Source organism: Salvelinus sp. IW2-2015, linkage group LG18 (assembly GCF_002910315.2).
Source record: "Salvelinus sp. IW2-2015 linkage group LG18, ASM291031v2, whole genome shotgun sequence".
Lineage (NCBI taxonomy): Eukaryota > Metazoa > Chordata > Actinopteri > Salmoniformes > Salmonidae > Salvelinus > Salvelinus sp. IW2-2015.
Genome location: NC_036858.1, coordinates 47434959 through 47450257, shown reverse-complemented (window position 1 = coordinate 47450257; position 15299 = coordinate 47434959). Strand labels below are relative to the sequence as shown.

At 40.8% G+C, this 15299-nt stretch overlaps 1 protein-coding gene across 4 annotated transcripts in view; it reads right to left on the bottom strand.

The window, feature by feature from the left end:
• Positions 1-3172: 3172 nt before the first annotated feature.
• Positions 3173-15299, bottom strand: part of LOC111978321 (tau-tubulin kinase 1) — a 39781-nt gene continuing 27654 nt past the window's right edge. For all 4 annotated transcript variants that reach the window (XM_024008317.1, XM_024008318.1, XM_070448548.1 and 1 more), the window contains 2 exons: positions 6989-8991; positions 3173-6726 (listed from right to left, as the gene is read on the bottom strand). In XM_024008317.1, coding sequence (XP_023864085.1) covers positions 6270-6726; positions 6989-8991 — 2460 coding nt within the window. In that variant the 3' untranslated portion in view covers positions 3173-6269. The remainder of the gene's footprint in view (positions 6727-6988; positions 8992-15299) is intronic.

Sequence of the window (15299 nt, the reverse complement as noted above, 5' to 3'; positions counted from 1 at the left end):
AGCAGAGAGAATGATTTATTTCAGCTTTTCTTTCTTTCATCACATTCCCAGTGGGTCAGAAGTTTACATACACTCAACTAGTATTTGGTAGCATTGCCTTTAAATTGTTTAACTTAGGTCAAATGTTTCGCCTTCCACAAGCCTTCCACAAGCTCTCCACAATAAGTTGGGTGAATTTTGGCCCATTCCTCCTGACAGAGCTGGTGTAACTGAGTCAGGTTTTGTAGATATCCTTGCTCGCACACCCATTTTCAGTTCTGCCCACACATTTTCTATGGGATTGAGGTCAGGGCTTTGTGATGGCCACTCCAATACCTTGACTTTGTTGTCCTTAAGCCATTTTGCCACAACTTTGGAAGTATGCTTGGGGTCATTGTCCATTTGGAAGACCCCTTTGCAACCAAGCTTTAACTTCCTGACTGATGTCTTGAGATGTTGCTTCAATATATCCACATAATTTTACCTCCTCATTGATGCCATCTATTTTGTGAATGCACCAGTCCCTCCTGCAGCAAAGCACCCCCACAACATGATGCTGCCACCCCTGTGCAAAAACGGTTGGGATGGTGTTCTTGGCTTGCAAGCCTCCTCCTTTTTCCTTCAAACATAACGATGGTCATTATGGCCAAACAGTTCTATTTTTGTTTCATCAAACCAGAGGACCTTTCTCCAAAAAGTACGATCTTTGTCCTCATGTGCAGTTGCAAACCGTTAGTCTGGCTTTTTGATGGCGGTTTTGGAGGAGTGGCTTCTTCCTTGCTGAGTGGCCTTTCAGGTTATGTCGATATAGGACTTGTTTTACTGTGGATATAGATACTTTTGTACCTGTTTCCTCCAGCATCTTCACAAGGTCCTTTGCTTGTTGTTCTGGGGTTGATTTGCACTTTTCGCACCCAAAGTACATTCATCTCTAGGAGACAGAACGTGTCTCCTTCTTGAGCGGTAAGACGTCTGCGTGGTCCCATGGTGTTTATACTTGCGTACTATGTTTTGTACAGATGAACGTGGTACCTTCAGGTGTTTGGAAATTGCTCCAAGGATGAACCAGACTTGTGGAGGTCTACAATTGTTTTTCTGAAGTCTTGGCTGATTTCTTTTGATTTTTCCATGATGTCAAGCAAAGAGGCACTGAGTTTGAAGGTAGGCCTTGAAATACATCTACAGGTACACCTCCAATTGACTCAAATGATGTCAATTAGCCTATCAGAAGCTTCTAAAGCCATGACATAATCTTCTGGAATTTCCCAGCTGTTTAAAGGCACAGTCAACTTAGTGTATGTAAACTTCTGACCCACTGGAATTGTGATACAGTGAATTATAAGTGAAATAATCTGTGTGTAAACAATTTTGGAAAAATGACTTGTGTCATGCACAAAGTAAATGTCCTAACCGACTTTCCAAAACTATAGTTTGTTAACAAGAAATTTGTGGAGTAGTTGAAAAACGAGTTTTAATGACTCCAACCTAAGTGCATGTAAACTTCCACTTCAACTGTATATACTGTACTCTATACCATCTACTGCATCTTGCCAATGCCGCACGGCCATCGCTCATCCATATATTTATATGTACATATTCTTATTAATTCCTTTACACTTGTGTGTATAAGGTAGTTGTTTGTGAAATTGTTAGATTACTTGTTAGATATTACTGCACGGTCGGAACTAGAAGCACAAGCATTTCGCTACTCTCGCATTAACATCTGCTAACCATGTGTATGTGACCAATAACATTTGATTTTATTTTATTTGAGTGACTGTGCCAAAATGGCCGAATGGATTTTCAAGCCTGACATATTAAAATGACCTTAGTCATCAGGCCTTTTAATTTTTGGAGTTTGTTGAAAAAAAGAAGACACAGACAGGTGAGGAAACGTCAATCTTATTTTCCTATTTACTTTTCCTATTGTAAACAACGAGCTAGAACAACGACGCATGTGGAGGATGCACACAAAGTAATGTGGATGGAGAAGGAAATGCATCGCTTTACAATGACCATCAGGGTGTACCCTTTCCATGCATACTAAATGTTGGCACTTTTGGTGACTTGACCTACATTGCATATACTATGAATATGACCATAGCACATGATTTATGGCCTTCATGAGGAGGGGGGCGGTGGGGGAAGATTCTTATGACATTGCCAGCAGTAAGACCTGAGTTCAATTTTCAAAAAGACAAGGACTGTAGCTTTCAAATGATATATCCCCCAAACTCACTGGTCCAAAACAACCACTCAGAGTTGAACAGGTTTAAAGGGCAACGGCATCATGAACTTCATTTACCAAGTACCAGGACATTTTAGAACAAAAAAAACTGGTTGCCTCAATAACCCATAGCACACATCAAAATCCACAAAGAAATGGTTAATTGACCACAAAATCACAACTTTGCAATGGCCATATCAGTCTCTGGACTTGAACCCCATTGAAAACCTGTGGTTTGAATTGATGAGTGGAGACTATAAGCGCAGATGAGGGATATCAAGGATCTGGAAAGATTCTGTGTGGAGGAATGATCCCTCCCAATGTGTTATCTAATCTCAGAAAATATTTTTGAAAAAGGCTCAGTGCCGTTATCCTCGCAAGGGGAGGGTGGCAGAGTATTGAAAACAGGGGTGCCAATCATTTTTTGCCATATCTTTTTTTAACCTTTAATTTAAATTACTTGTTAAAGAAAATGTCTGTCTCTGAGCAACTGTGTTAGTATAAAATAAGATAATTTCCCAATTTTTTAAAGCTTACAATATAGCTCAGTATTTGGAATATCTATTTTAAGCTCATTTTTATCAAGGGTGCCAATAATATTAGACGTGACTGTACTTGATTATGATGTGAACAGAACAAAAGCAAAGGTGCATCTTTTTCACTAGGTGGCACTCTATCCTTTACATGTTAATAAAATCATAGAACATCTAAACATAGAATATTAGCCATTTGTTTGATTTCTTTTAAACCATAGCCATATGTTAGACACATTTCAGTGCATAATTTCACTGCAACGATTGTTTGAATGTTGTGAATGTTACATATATAAAAGGTGTAATACCAGTTTGGAAAACCAATATGAAATGTATATGCCACCATAATGCAAAAAATCTACATGGAGGGTATCTATGTTGGTGAGCTAAACAAGACAATCGATTCAAACCAAGACAATGGTCAATACCAACATGAACGAAGCAGGTCTTTATTGTCGGTCATCATTGATGAAATGGATAACTTGTCAGCAAGCTAGTTCATATAATAAGCAGTTTATTTGATAATGATTTAATTCATGAAACACATTCATGCAAAGTCCATCCTAGATTGGGAAGATCAATAGTCCAGATAAGTAAACGTGGATTGAGGACAGAAAACGTCTTGAATGTACCCATAACAGAATAATATCATTTCTCCCTCTTCCTACCATCATTTTATGTATTCATCGATTCATTACTTTTGTTTTTAGATAGATCTTTAATCAAAGTTAAAGATTAAGTACATGTACAATAGTTCACTGTTTACATTGGATACTTTATCTTGATGTTCTTTAAAATGTAGGTACATGTAGTCCGTAATACCCTTGATTGGTTAGCATTTCGTTGCACTTCAATTTACATACCATATTTAATTATGAATGTTGTAGTTTGTCATTGCTGCAAGTATTTGTTCTGATAACTTTCCATAAATTCTCTCTCTCACCAAACATTATTTTGAATAATGTCAAACTAAACAAATGCTGTATATTTAACACCACACAAATTTTAAACACATTTTGACTTGTTAGTTTGAATGAAGCAGTATTGTTAAAGCTTGAGGTCTCATTCAACAATTTGACACTTCTGAAAATGAAAGTAAATGAAACAAATGCAATTACAATTTTTTTCTAAATACTTGATTTATCAAATAAAAATAACTTCTTGTCTCAAGAAGTAACTATATTATGTACAATACACTATGGGTAAATTATTATGGAACACCAGTATATTTCAATGGCAAGGCATGGCAAATTTCTTAGAAGTGCTGATTGGTGCACACTATAGATGGACCAATTAAAAGCAAACTTTTATTGGTGTGAGCCAATGAAATGGCTTCTTATTAAACTGTGAATGAGTGACACATCACATAGCAGCTCTACCTGATTGCATGTCTTACTAAATTGCACAAAACATTTTGTTGGGGTATTGTTGTTGGGGTATTGTACAAAGCAAAATAAATACATTTTAAAACATTGCATTGTACTATTGTAGATGTATCGCTATATTGTAAGTTGCATTATCCTTGTCATTTGTTGAGAGAAATTATGATTTCCGTAAGTTAAATGGTAACACGTTTTATGTGAAGTGCAGACTAACAGTGAGAAAAGACAAATAAACAGTGACATTTAAAGTGCAAAATAAATACTATTCTACAGTGACGTTTTTAATATGCAGCATGTAGTAAGGGGACACACATGTTCAGAATAACAGTTCTTTGTAACTGAAAAAAACAAGGAATTAGCTAAATCTCTGAAATGTGAATGATTGACTGATGATTTTACACCTGAAGTAAGGATTCTGTGAAACTGTATAGCTAGCACCCCCCATTCATGCGTATTAGCTGAATCATGTTCATTTGGAGACATTCAACATTCCCCATTCAACTCCCCATTTAGTGCAGTACTTTTTAACAGACCCCTATGAGCCCTGGTCAAAAGTAGTGCACTATATAGGGAATAAGGTACCATTTGGGACGTAATGTTAATCTCTGGGTACATCCAGTGAATTCCCTTAAAGAAAAGCCACTTGTGATCATATCTGGGTGAAACCATCTCCCGAGGTAGACAAGAACACATGCGGACCATTACAAAGCCACAAGTAGATACATCGACTTTATCTTGCAAAACGCATTAATTTCGATTCCCCCCAAAATCCTGTTCTATCTCAATGAACAAAGAAAGAGTAATAATGACACTTATTTTCTGTAATACTTTACTTAATGTAGTATTACCGTTATTTCAAATGGTGATATAGGCCTACTGTAGGTAACATTTAGTAACACTTGAAGCAGTTCCTCGTGAAGTGTTATATTGTCTAATAAGCACATTCATAGCACTTTATAGATGCATTCGTAGGGCTTAATAAGACTGTATAATAAATACTCTATAATGGTTATCATAGATACGGCACACTTTTTCACTCCAAATGCAGACTTACCAGCTGTGATAGTCCCTGATTGGGTGTGAGAGAGAAATAATAACGCCAAGTGTAAACTGCACATTGCCTTTTTATAATCAATCACCATTTCATATCTGATTCTTATGTACATAAAGGTAAAACTTTACTTGATCCCCCTTATGTGTTATAACGCTTTAAGATCATGAATGCAGCTCATAGATGCAGTCAGTGAGCATTGTGAAACTTTACAATACAGGTAATAAGGCATGAGAGATATTAATGATATATAACAGTCTCTGGCACCTTATTGCTTTATTGTACAGTTTATTTGACTTAATCTTTAAGGTGCTATGAATGCTTGTAAAGCAATACAACAGTTGATAACCCTTCATAAGAAATAGCGTCAAATAAAGTGTTACCTAAATTACTTCTGAGATCTGACCTATATAAAGTGAATCCTATAATTTAGCTATATATTATGTTCATATCACACATGATCATTCTAATTTAAAGCACTTTTTTAAGCAAACTAGTCAGTAAGATCAGATGAGGCTGCTGCTCTCCTGTTACAGTTCTTGTTTTGTCCCTGGAAGCGTTTGTGATGGGAGGAGCAGATAAGAACAGGTCTTAGAACAGGTCTTATTAAGGCTTTTGAGGGCTGCTGTACTGAGTCAGACTCCATTAGATTCCTCCAGGATCAGGATTTAATTACAGAGGGGCTAGGGGAACCCACATTTGTCAACGACATGGACATTGGGCACCATTGTCGTGCAGAGCCATCAAGAGTCAATGTGTAATTCGAACCCTGCTAAGGAACATGTTCCTAGACTGGAGCAGGGAGGCCTCAGCTGCAGAAGGAGGTTAGTAACACCCATTTCCCTAGTCTGTGCAGCGTTGGGGGTCACACCGCTGCCTAGTGCTCCCTATTACTTGCTTTGTTCTTGGGCTTAATTGTAATTTGAAGCAGACCCCTCTTTGTATTCTTAAGCTGAGAGTTAAAACAAAGCGTTTTTGCACAATTTGCGACAAACACGTTTGTGATTGTGGAGTTACTCTGACATACAGTAGATAAACGGGTGTGTGAAGTGCAGTTTGGATAGACTGATAGATAGATTGCCCTGGGCTAGCCTATATTATCTGGTGGCTGTCTTGCTCTCAGAAGCATCTAACTTCCCCTTAGTGGGTGTGGATGTAGATGACGATGGGTAAAATTTGCCTCGCCTTCTGGGCATCCCAGTGGCGGAGGAGTCCTCGGTCTGAGGCGGTCTGGGTTTTAGCGGAAGTGCAGTCTGCGCCCGCACAGATATGAGCTGCCTACGGACCTCTGTGACTGCAGCCCCCCGTCGTGGGCGCTGAGGGGAGGGGCTGTCGGTCCGGGAAGTGGAGTAGCAACAGGGGGAGGTGCTGAGGCTACGGGGGGAGGGGCATGCAGAGAGAGGGGCTCGGGAGATAACCCCACGCAGGGGAGTCTGGGGGGTGGAGAATAAGGAGGAGGAGTTGGCCCCGGGTCCAGGTCGGGACTGCAGAGTCTGGGACCTCTGGTGCAGTGGAACATTTATTCTTGGGGTCCTAGTTTTGTGAGATTGATGCCTGAAACACAGAGATACACCACAGAGATAGTCATATATGTAGAATAATGCTTTGAATTCTGAATTCTGTTCTAGAATTTTGCATAAAGATCATAATCTGGAGGTTTTCACATAAGATTAATATTATTATCAATTCAGAATATTATTCAAAGGGCTGGGTGAACAACAGAGTGGATAAAAGGCAGCCTTGGCGTGAGCCCCTAGAGATCGGGAATTGATAAGAGCATGTGTTTCCTGTCAAATACACTTTTAGTTGAACCTACCTAGTATATATAGTTGAAAGTTGGGGTTTGTGGAGATTAGCATTGGGGCCAGTTTGGGAGAAAGCATGAGACGGTGTAACAGAGGATCCCTGCAGCTTAACAGGCGTGACAGGACGGGGTATTCTGCTCCTTTGACGCCCCTCACTCCTCTCCCCCCAAATTCCCCTCTCCTTCCTGGGCGGATAGTTGTCCTCATCATGGGTGTCTTCCTCCGACTGAGTCTCTGCTGCTGCTTTACAGCCATCATCCGCAGACGAAGCTGAGGAAACAGAAGCCAGTCTTAGCATACGACCTTGTGTCCTTTCCATGACCAGCCGGGCTAGGTGAGGTTGCTTGGCCTTCTGACGAGTCTTGAGTGACTGGGACGCCGCCGACTGGTCCTGGTCTGAGCCAGTGTCCTCCTCAGACCGGGAGAGAACCGGGATTCGGCTCAGTTTGCGAGGCCTGGTTTGTTTGCTAGTCTCTGCCACTTCTTTGCTCTCCACCTGGTGCACTGCCAATGTTTCTGGATCACCAGAGTCCTTAGGATCTTCTTGTGGAGAAGCCTCAATGTTTTGTTTGAGCTGGACCTGGTTCTCCATCTCTGCCAATGTCACGTCTTGGGCAGGCGCCTTCTCAGGAGAAACAGCAATAGGGGTATCCTCTTGTTCAGAGTATAACTTGGTTTCTGTGGAAACGACCAGGACATCCTGGGCTTCAGGTTCTTCGGCGGGACAGAGAATGGGAGAGGAGAGGTTTGACTGTATCTCTGGCGGAGCCTCCGCCCCAAGTTCCGTCTCTTCTTCCTTCTCTTTTTCTGGAGAGATTAACTCGTCAACCTCTTTGTTTGCAACATCTTCTTCCTCCTCCTCCTTAGCCATGTCTCCATCTGGGGAACCTGGGGTTTCTCTCTCTGGAACTTCCCCCTTGGACCTACCATCTCTCTTCTCCTCATCCTCATCTTTCTCATCCTCCTCGTCGCTCTCTGGAATGTTCTCCTCAAGCCTGCTCTCTTCGTCCCCTTCCTCGACTTTCTCATAGACGTCGCCTTCTGATCCACTCTCCCTCCTGTGTACGTTGTATGTCTTTGGGACCTCACTTTCAGACTCCCTCTCCGTCCCCTTCTCAACGTCGTTTTCTGAAAGGTCCCCATCGGATCTGCTCTCCCTACCTTTCTCTTTCTCTCCATCGGAGACATCCTCCTCTTTATCTCCCTCCAAGCAGTACTCTTGTTCAGCTGTGGGCTCCTCAACCAGCCCGGGGAGCAGCAGCCTGGGTTGCAGGGCCCCCGAGGAGCTCATCACATTATGGTGGGTGGTCTCGGCAATGTGGAGAAATGTACGCTCCACTTTGGTGAAAGGAGGGGAGGTGCTAGTGGGAGCAACCACATTGGACGCCATATTGACCAGGATGGCAGTGACGGCTGTCAAAGACGATTTGGGCTCGGACTTCAGCTGGGAGGACAGAGTACCTGGCTCAGACACGTCCAGCAGGCTTCCCAGAGCTCCCAGGGCTCTCTCGCACTGGGGTGTGACGGCAGCCAGGGTCCCCTGGTGGCTCCCGGTATTGTCCGGGGGCAGATCTCCCACCACGGCAAGGGACTTCCTCATGTCTCCAGGGGAGAAGAGCACCAGGGTCTTGGAGCCTTCCTCCAGCTCCAGGTCCGGATCACCCCCCAACCCCACTCCCGTAGAGACCCGGTGAGGGTAGTCCAGAGGAGGCTCGTCTGCAAGGAGAGTAGAGGGCGCTCCATCATCACCCTCCTGGCTGTGCTCGCTGCTTTTGGGGCTCCCGACACCGCTGGACCCAACCCCGGCCCCATTCATATCCCCATCACGATCCTGCTCAACAAGGGTTCCGGAACCAACCTCAAAAGAGGTTTGGAGAGGCGGAAGGGTGGCGGTGAGCATGGCAGAGAGGAAGTCCACCCGATGTATGCGATGCTGGGCCAGCATGGTAAGGTCAGGTCTCTCTCTCTGGTCCTCCACACTGCCAACCTGGTATGTGTTGATCTGCTCCTGGGCCTATAACATATGACAAAGAGAGAGGCTGGCTGTAGTACATGAGTATTAAAGAAAAGGAAACACTTTCCCTGAAGCCTAGGACATAATACATACAGTATATAATAATGAAATATCAGATGTATTATCTAACAATGTGTTACTGAAATGAAACAGAACAAACATATTTGAAGAACACCGTCACAAAGACTTTAGTAAATGTCAATAAACGCAGACACCTGTAAACAGTTGCAGAGCAGAACCAGTGTATGACCTTGAAAATATGAATCTATTAGAAAAATTCAGATACGTTTAAAATTACTATCATTGCATCAAAACAGCTCAAGCAAAGACAACATTTCCGCAAAGTACTTCCCCAAATCCTTTAATCATATTTTGGTTGTATACAAGCGTCTGAGGATTGTCTAGTATAGTTTACATCCACGGATAGAAAAGGCACAGAAAGTCCATACTGTCTGTATGTACATGTTATGTTCTCTGTTTTCTTTTAAATTGCTCAAACCAGGTTTGATTTCAAGTGTGGCCAAGGTGTAGCCATGATTAAAAACAGTGTGTTATCAAATGTATGTACAGGTGTGAAGCAGATATACAAGATCACATGACATGCTGACATCAGTGTTGCAATGTTGTTCCAGCAATGTACTAATATACATGTTTTTAAACATTTATTGAAAAAAATTGCTTGATATACATGCTTTTAAATACATTATAGAATACATGACTCTACAGGGTTATTGCGATAGAAAAACAAATGCTTATAATATATTCACAAAAGGCGATAGGGACTGTCCCGTCCTCCTTTACTGAGAAAGAAACTCACAGATCACGATGTTGTTCAAATAATGGTTGACATCTTTTACATTCACTCAAAAGTGTTAGAAAAAAATGATTGGTACTGTATTATCTTACACATTCCCATGCCAACCCATCCCACACGTACATTATCTGCAATGAACTGGAGGAGATAATAAGCACAGGTTTGCAAGTACTGCGAATCATTATACATCCTAGGAAGAATTTGCGTCAGGAAGGACTTTCATAGAAGAGTCCCCAATGAAACGGAGTCAAAAATATTGTTTCCAAGTGTTTGATATTTGGTACCATTCCATTGATTCCATTCCAGTCATTACAATGAGCCCGTCCTCCTGTAGCTCCTCCCACCAGCCTCCTCTGACGTACACACAAGACTGGGGCAACATAATACAGGATAAAGCAGCATCATTACAGTATATGATTGCATGTAATTTTACATGAAAATGCTTCGGCAGGAAAACTCCCAATACGCATTTCAACGTTAACAGCCAAACAAAATGTTTGACATGCATGTTTTTAACACATGGTTACTAAGCCTACTAAGGTAATCACTGATCCGTGAGTATCCTTTTTTGGTTTGGAAATAAACCAAAGTGCAGAAGATAAACTCTAGACCAACGTACACAAGGACATATCACATACAAATCAGACTTGACAAAATATAGTTCAAGCAAAGTGGCAACCATTATTGTTTATTGTGAGAACTGAACTGAGATCAGGGCCCCTATTCACAAAGCGTCTCAGATAAGGAGTGCTGATCTAGGATACATTTTCCATTTTAAATCCTAACTAATAAGATTACATGGACAGGGGGTACCTGACCTTAGATCAGCACTTGTATTCTGAGATGCTGGATACATACAGCCTCAGAACTGAGCTTAACCAGAGGTTGAGAAATACATTCAGTGTTTCATTATTAGATCTCTGAAAAAGTGAAATTGATGGAAGACCAAAAAGGCAAGTGTATTATAAGATATTTTTTGCTCATTATACAATCTATATATGGTCTCAATTCAATTAAACCTGCATTGTGGTGTTTATGCAGCATAGCTCTTCCTTTCCCACGGTCAAATGAAATGACAGAGCGGTGTTGGGTACTGTTAAATCCAATTAGGAATTAGAATACAAATGGATCATAATGAGAGGGAGGGAATATGTTGTGTACCTCCAATCAAGTTTACTTGCAAAGTTTCATCGACATAGGTGTCATTTTGGCTTAGATTTGATGGAAGGAAGACTTGAATTTAACATTGAGCATCAATCAATGTTTATTGGATCTCTATAGTTAAATCCTACTACTACTGGCCTAAAGCATGTGGATAATACTCTCGCCTCTGGAACCATATACAGTGCATTCATGGAAATATTCAGACCCCTTCACTTTTTCCATAATGTGTTACGTTACAGCCTTATTCTAAAATTGATTAAATAAATAAAAACCCTCATCAATATACACACAATACCCCCATAATGACAAAGCAAAAACAGGTTTTGAGATTTGTTTGCAAATGTAAAAAAAATAAAAAATAAACGTTTTTTACATAAGTATTCAGACCCTTTGCTATGAGAGTCGAAATTGAGCTCAGGTGCATCCTGTTTCCATTGATAATCCTTGAGATGTTTTTACAACTTGATTGGAGTCCACCTGTGGTAAATTCAATTCATTGGACATGATTTGGAAAGGCACACACCTGTCTATATAAAGTCCCACAGTTGACGGTGCATGTCAAAGCAAAAACCAAGCCATGAGGTTGAAGGAATTGTCCATAGAGCTCCGAGACAGGATTGTGTCGAGGCACAGATCTGGGGAAGGGTACCAAAAAATGTCTGCAGCATTGAAGGTCCGCAAGAACACAGTGACCTCCATCGTTCTTCAATGAAAGAAGTTTGGAACCACCAAGAGACTCTTCCTAGAGCTGGCCGCCCGGCCAAACTGAGAAATCAGGAGAGAAGGTTCTTAGTCAGGGAGGTGACCAAGAACCCGATGGTCACTCTGACAGAGCTCCAGAGTTTCTCTGTGTAGATGGAAGAACATTCCAGAAGGACAACCATCTCTGCAGCACTCCACCAACCAGGCCTTTATTTCTAGAGTGGCCAGACAGAAGCCACTCCTCAGTAAAAGGCACATGACAGCCCGCTTGGAGTTTGCCAAAAGGCTCCTAAAGGACTCTTAGACCATGAGAAACAAGATTCTCTGGTCTGATGAAACCAAGATTGAACTCTTTGGCCTGAATGCCATGTGTCACTTCTGGAGGAAACCTGGCACCATCGCTACGGTGAAGCATGATGGTGACAGCATCATGCTGTCAGCGGCAGGGACTGGGAGACTAGTCAGGATCGAAGGAAAGATGAACAGAGCAAACTAAAGAGAGAACCTTGATGAAAACCTGCTACAGAGCGCTCATGGCCTCAAACTGGGGCAAAGGTTCACCTTCCAACAGGACAATGACCCTAATCACACAGCCAAGACAATGCAGGAGTGGCTTCGGGACAAGTATCTGAATGTCCTTGAGTGGCCCAACCAGAGCCCGGACTTGAACCTGATCAAACAAACAAAACCTACTGAGCCGCGATGCTCCCCATCTAACCTGACAGAGCTTGATAGGATCCGCAGAGAAGAATGGGAGAAACTCCTCCAATACAGGTGTGCCAAGCTTGTAGCTTGATACCCAAGAGGCTGTAATTGCTGCCAAAGGTGCTTCAACAAAGTACTGTGTAAAGGGTCTGAATACTTATGTAAATGTGATATTCTCTGTTTATTTTTATTTTTATACATTTGCAAAAAATTCTAAAAAACAGTTTTTGCTTTGTCATTATGTGGTATTGTGTGTCGACTAATGAGGGAAAAAAACGATTTAATACATTTTAGAATAAGGCTGTAATGTAACAGAATGTGGAAAAAGTCAAGGGGTCTGAATACTTTCCGAATGCACGGAAGGCCTTCATCCCCCTGCAGAATGGATCCCAGTTTGATCCTCGCATGAGCTATTTCTGCTCCCTCTACTCTGTCTCCCTTCTTCTGCTCCCTCTACTCTGTCTCCCTTCTTCTGCTCCCTCTACTCTGTCTCCCTTCTTCTGCTCCCTCTACTCTGTCTCCCTTCTTCTGCTCCCTCTACTCTGTCTCCCTTCTTCTGCTCCCTCTACTCTGTCTCCCTTCTTCTGCTCCTATCCTGTCATGAAACAATTATTACTAAAGGAGTTCGGAAATTACGTTCTACTTTGTAAAAAAGTCAAATCTACTAAAATTACCAGGTAGACTCGTCTCACAAGTAGATACGTTTGTAAACAAACATTGCATAAACATTGCTAGGACAGGTTCAATTGAATTTCATCCGTAATCCCCTCCTTTTAAACAATTACATAAGTGAGCAACAAATATTGACAATATGGACATTTCACACAATCTATAGTTGTGACTGGTGCAGCAAAATGAAGGCATGTTCTTGAAGCAACAAGATCTGTGTCTTCTATCCAGAGTCCAAACAGCAGTATCAAAGGCAAGAGAAATTAAACGATTGACAATAATAAACATTATAAACTATAAAATTATGAAAAATGAATAATTATTGCTGGTAACACTGGTAAAACTGTCAAAACTGACATGAAAAAACCAGATGCAATTGTTTGTGTGCATATGAATAATACAATATTATAGACATGTTATAGGCATTCTACATACATGTTATAAACATTTATATGCGGTAAGACAAAGCAGCATTCCACTAAAATGGTGGAATCTATTACCTATCAATCTATTGCGTATCAATCTATTGCCTATCAATCTATTGCCTATACTGACCCATAATTGACCCTCAGACAGTAAACAATCATATAGAATTCATCTCTGTTCATCTCACCATCCTGGCACATTGACTATGATAAAGCAGCATCCGGAATAGCCATTCAACATTTTGCTATGCTTTGCTATTTTAAATAACAAAACCTTAAACTTGATCAAACAAGAACAATACATGAGGATGAAGAGGGTAGTAGTGTTTGTGGGGATGATGATAATAATGAGTAGGAGGGGAATAATACTTATCCCCCCTACACACACACACACACACACACACAAAAGCCAGTCCTAAAGCACATTAAGCATGTGCAGATGAAAGCCTGGGCAGAGCAGAAATGAGCAGAAAACGATTTTTCCTAAAAGTCTACCTCTAACAAAGCTACAGTACTCAGCACTTGAATAAAAACAGCATCTTTCAAAAAACAAATGTCAGTGTACAGTAAAGTGTGTGTACAGTAAAGTGATGTGTACAGTAAAGTGTTGTGTACAGTAAAGTGGTGTGTACAGTAAAGTGGAATGTACAGTAAAGTGGTGTGTACAGTAAAGTGGAATGTACATTAAAGTGGTGTGTACAGTAAAGTGGAATGTACAGTAAAGTGGAGTGTACAGTAAAGTGGAGTGTACAGTAAAGTGGAGTGTACCGTGTCTGTGGTGTACAAGTTTTTGAAACGTGGATCGTTCTCTCTCTCTCCTCTCTCTCTTTTCTCACAATACCTATCTCTCCCTCTGTCTCTCTTTTAAAGCTGGGTGATATAGACAAAAATCCATATCGCGAAAAATTGCCTAAATTGATGCAAAAACTATAAAAAGAACGATAAGTTTATAACATGAAATTGCACCACAGTTGTTTTATTCTCCTTTAAACTACTACTACTACTAACTTGGTTGTAGCCATCAATTGTGCCATTAACAATCACATGGAGTGATTTCAGTGCCAACAGAAATTGTATTTGAATTCCATAATTTTTTATTTGTATTAGGATATTGCATTTGAATTGAATATTTTTGAATTTGTAATGCACAAATTGAATCATTTAATTAATAAATTGAACTTGTATTTCATGATTTGAAACTGAATTGAATGAATATTTAAAATTCATTTTCAATTTAATTGAATATTCAAATTCAATATTTAGATATTCCGATATTGCATTCATTGTCTGTGTATGACGTTTACAAACTATTATTTCAAGTTGATCAAAGTTTCATATATTCAACTTCTCAGATGCGTTCAGATTCAGTTTTCAAATTCAGTTCTCTGAATTCAGATTCAAAACCAGAGACAACATCCTGGTACTTTGCCAGCCAGGACAGGTAGAGGAGAACAGACAGAATCAAACTCTCTCTGTGGTAGAAACTTCTGGCGGTTTCTGAAGCCAATGTTGCATGTTACATTAATTTTCTAACTAAGAATTTGGCTCTGTTGGCACTAAAATCGCTCCATACAATCACCCATATTAGCAAACTTATTTCATTTCAAACTTCACATTTCTCTAGTATAGGCTACTTATCGTAATGAACAATATCAGCAAAATGCCTGCGATTAGTGATCGTTATGGTCTGTGTTGATAATCTTCGGTTTATCTTCCCAGCTCTATTCTCTCCCTCCACATCCACAATATCCACTGAGCTGTATGCCTCGTGGAGTGGCCATTTTAGGAGCCTGGGGTTCGTATCCAGTGACCTTGCCTGCATTTCCTCC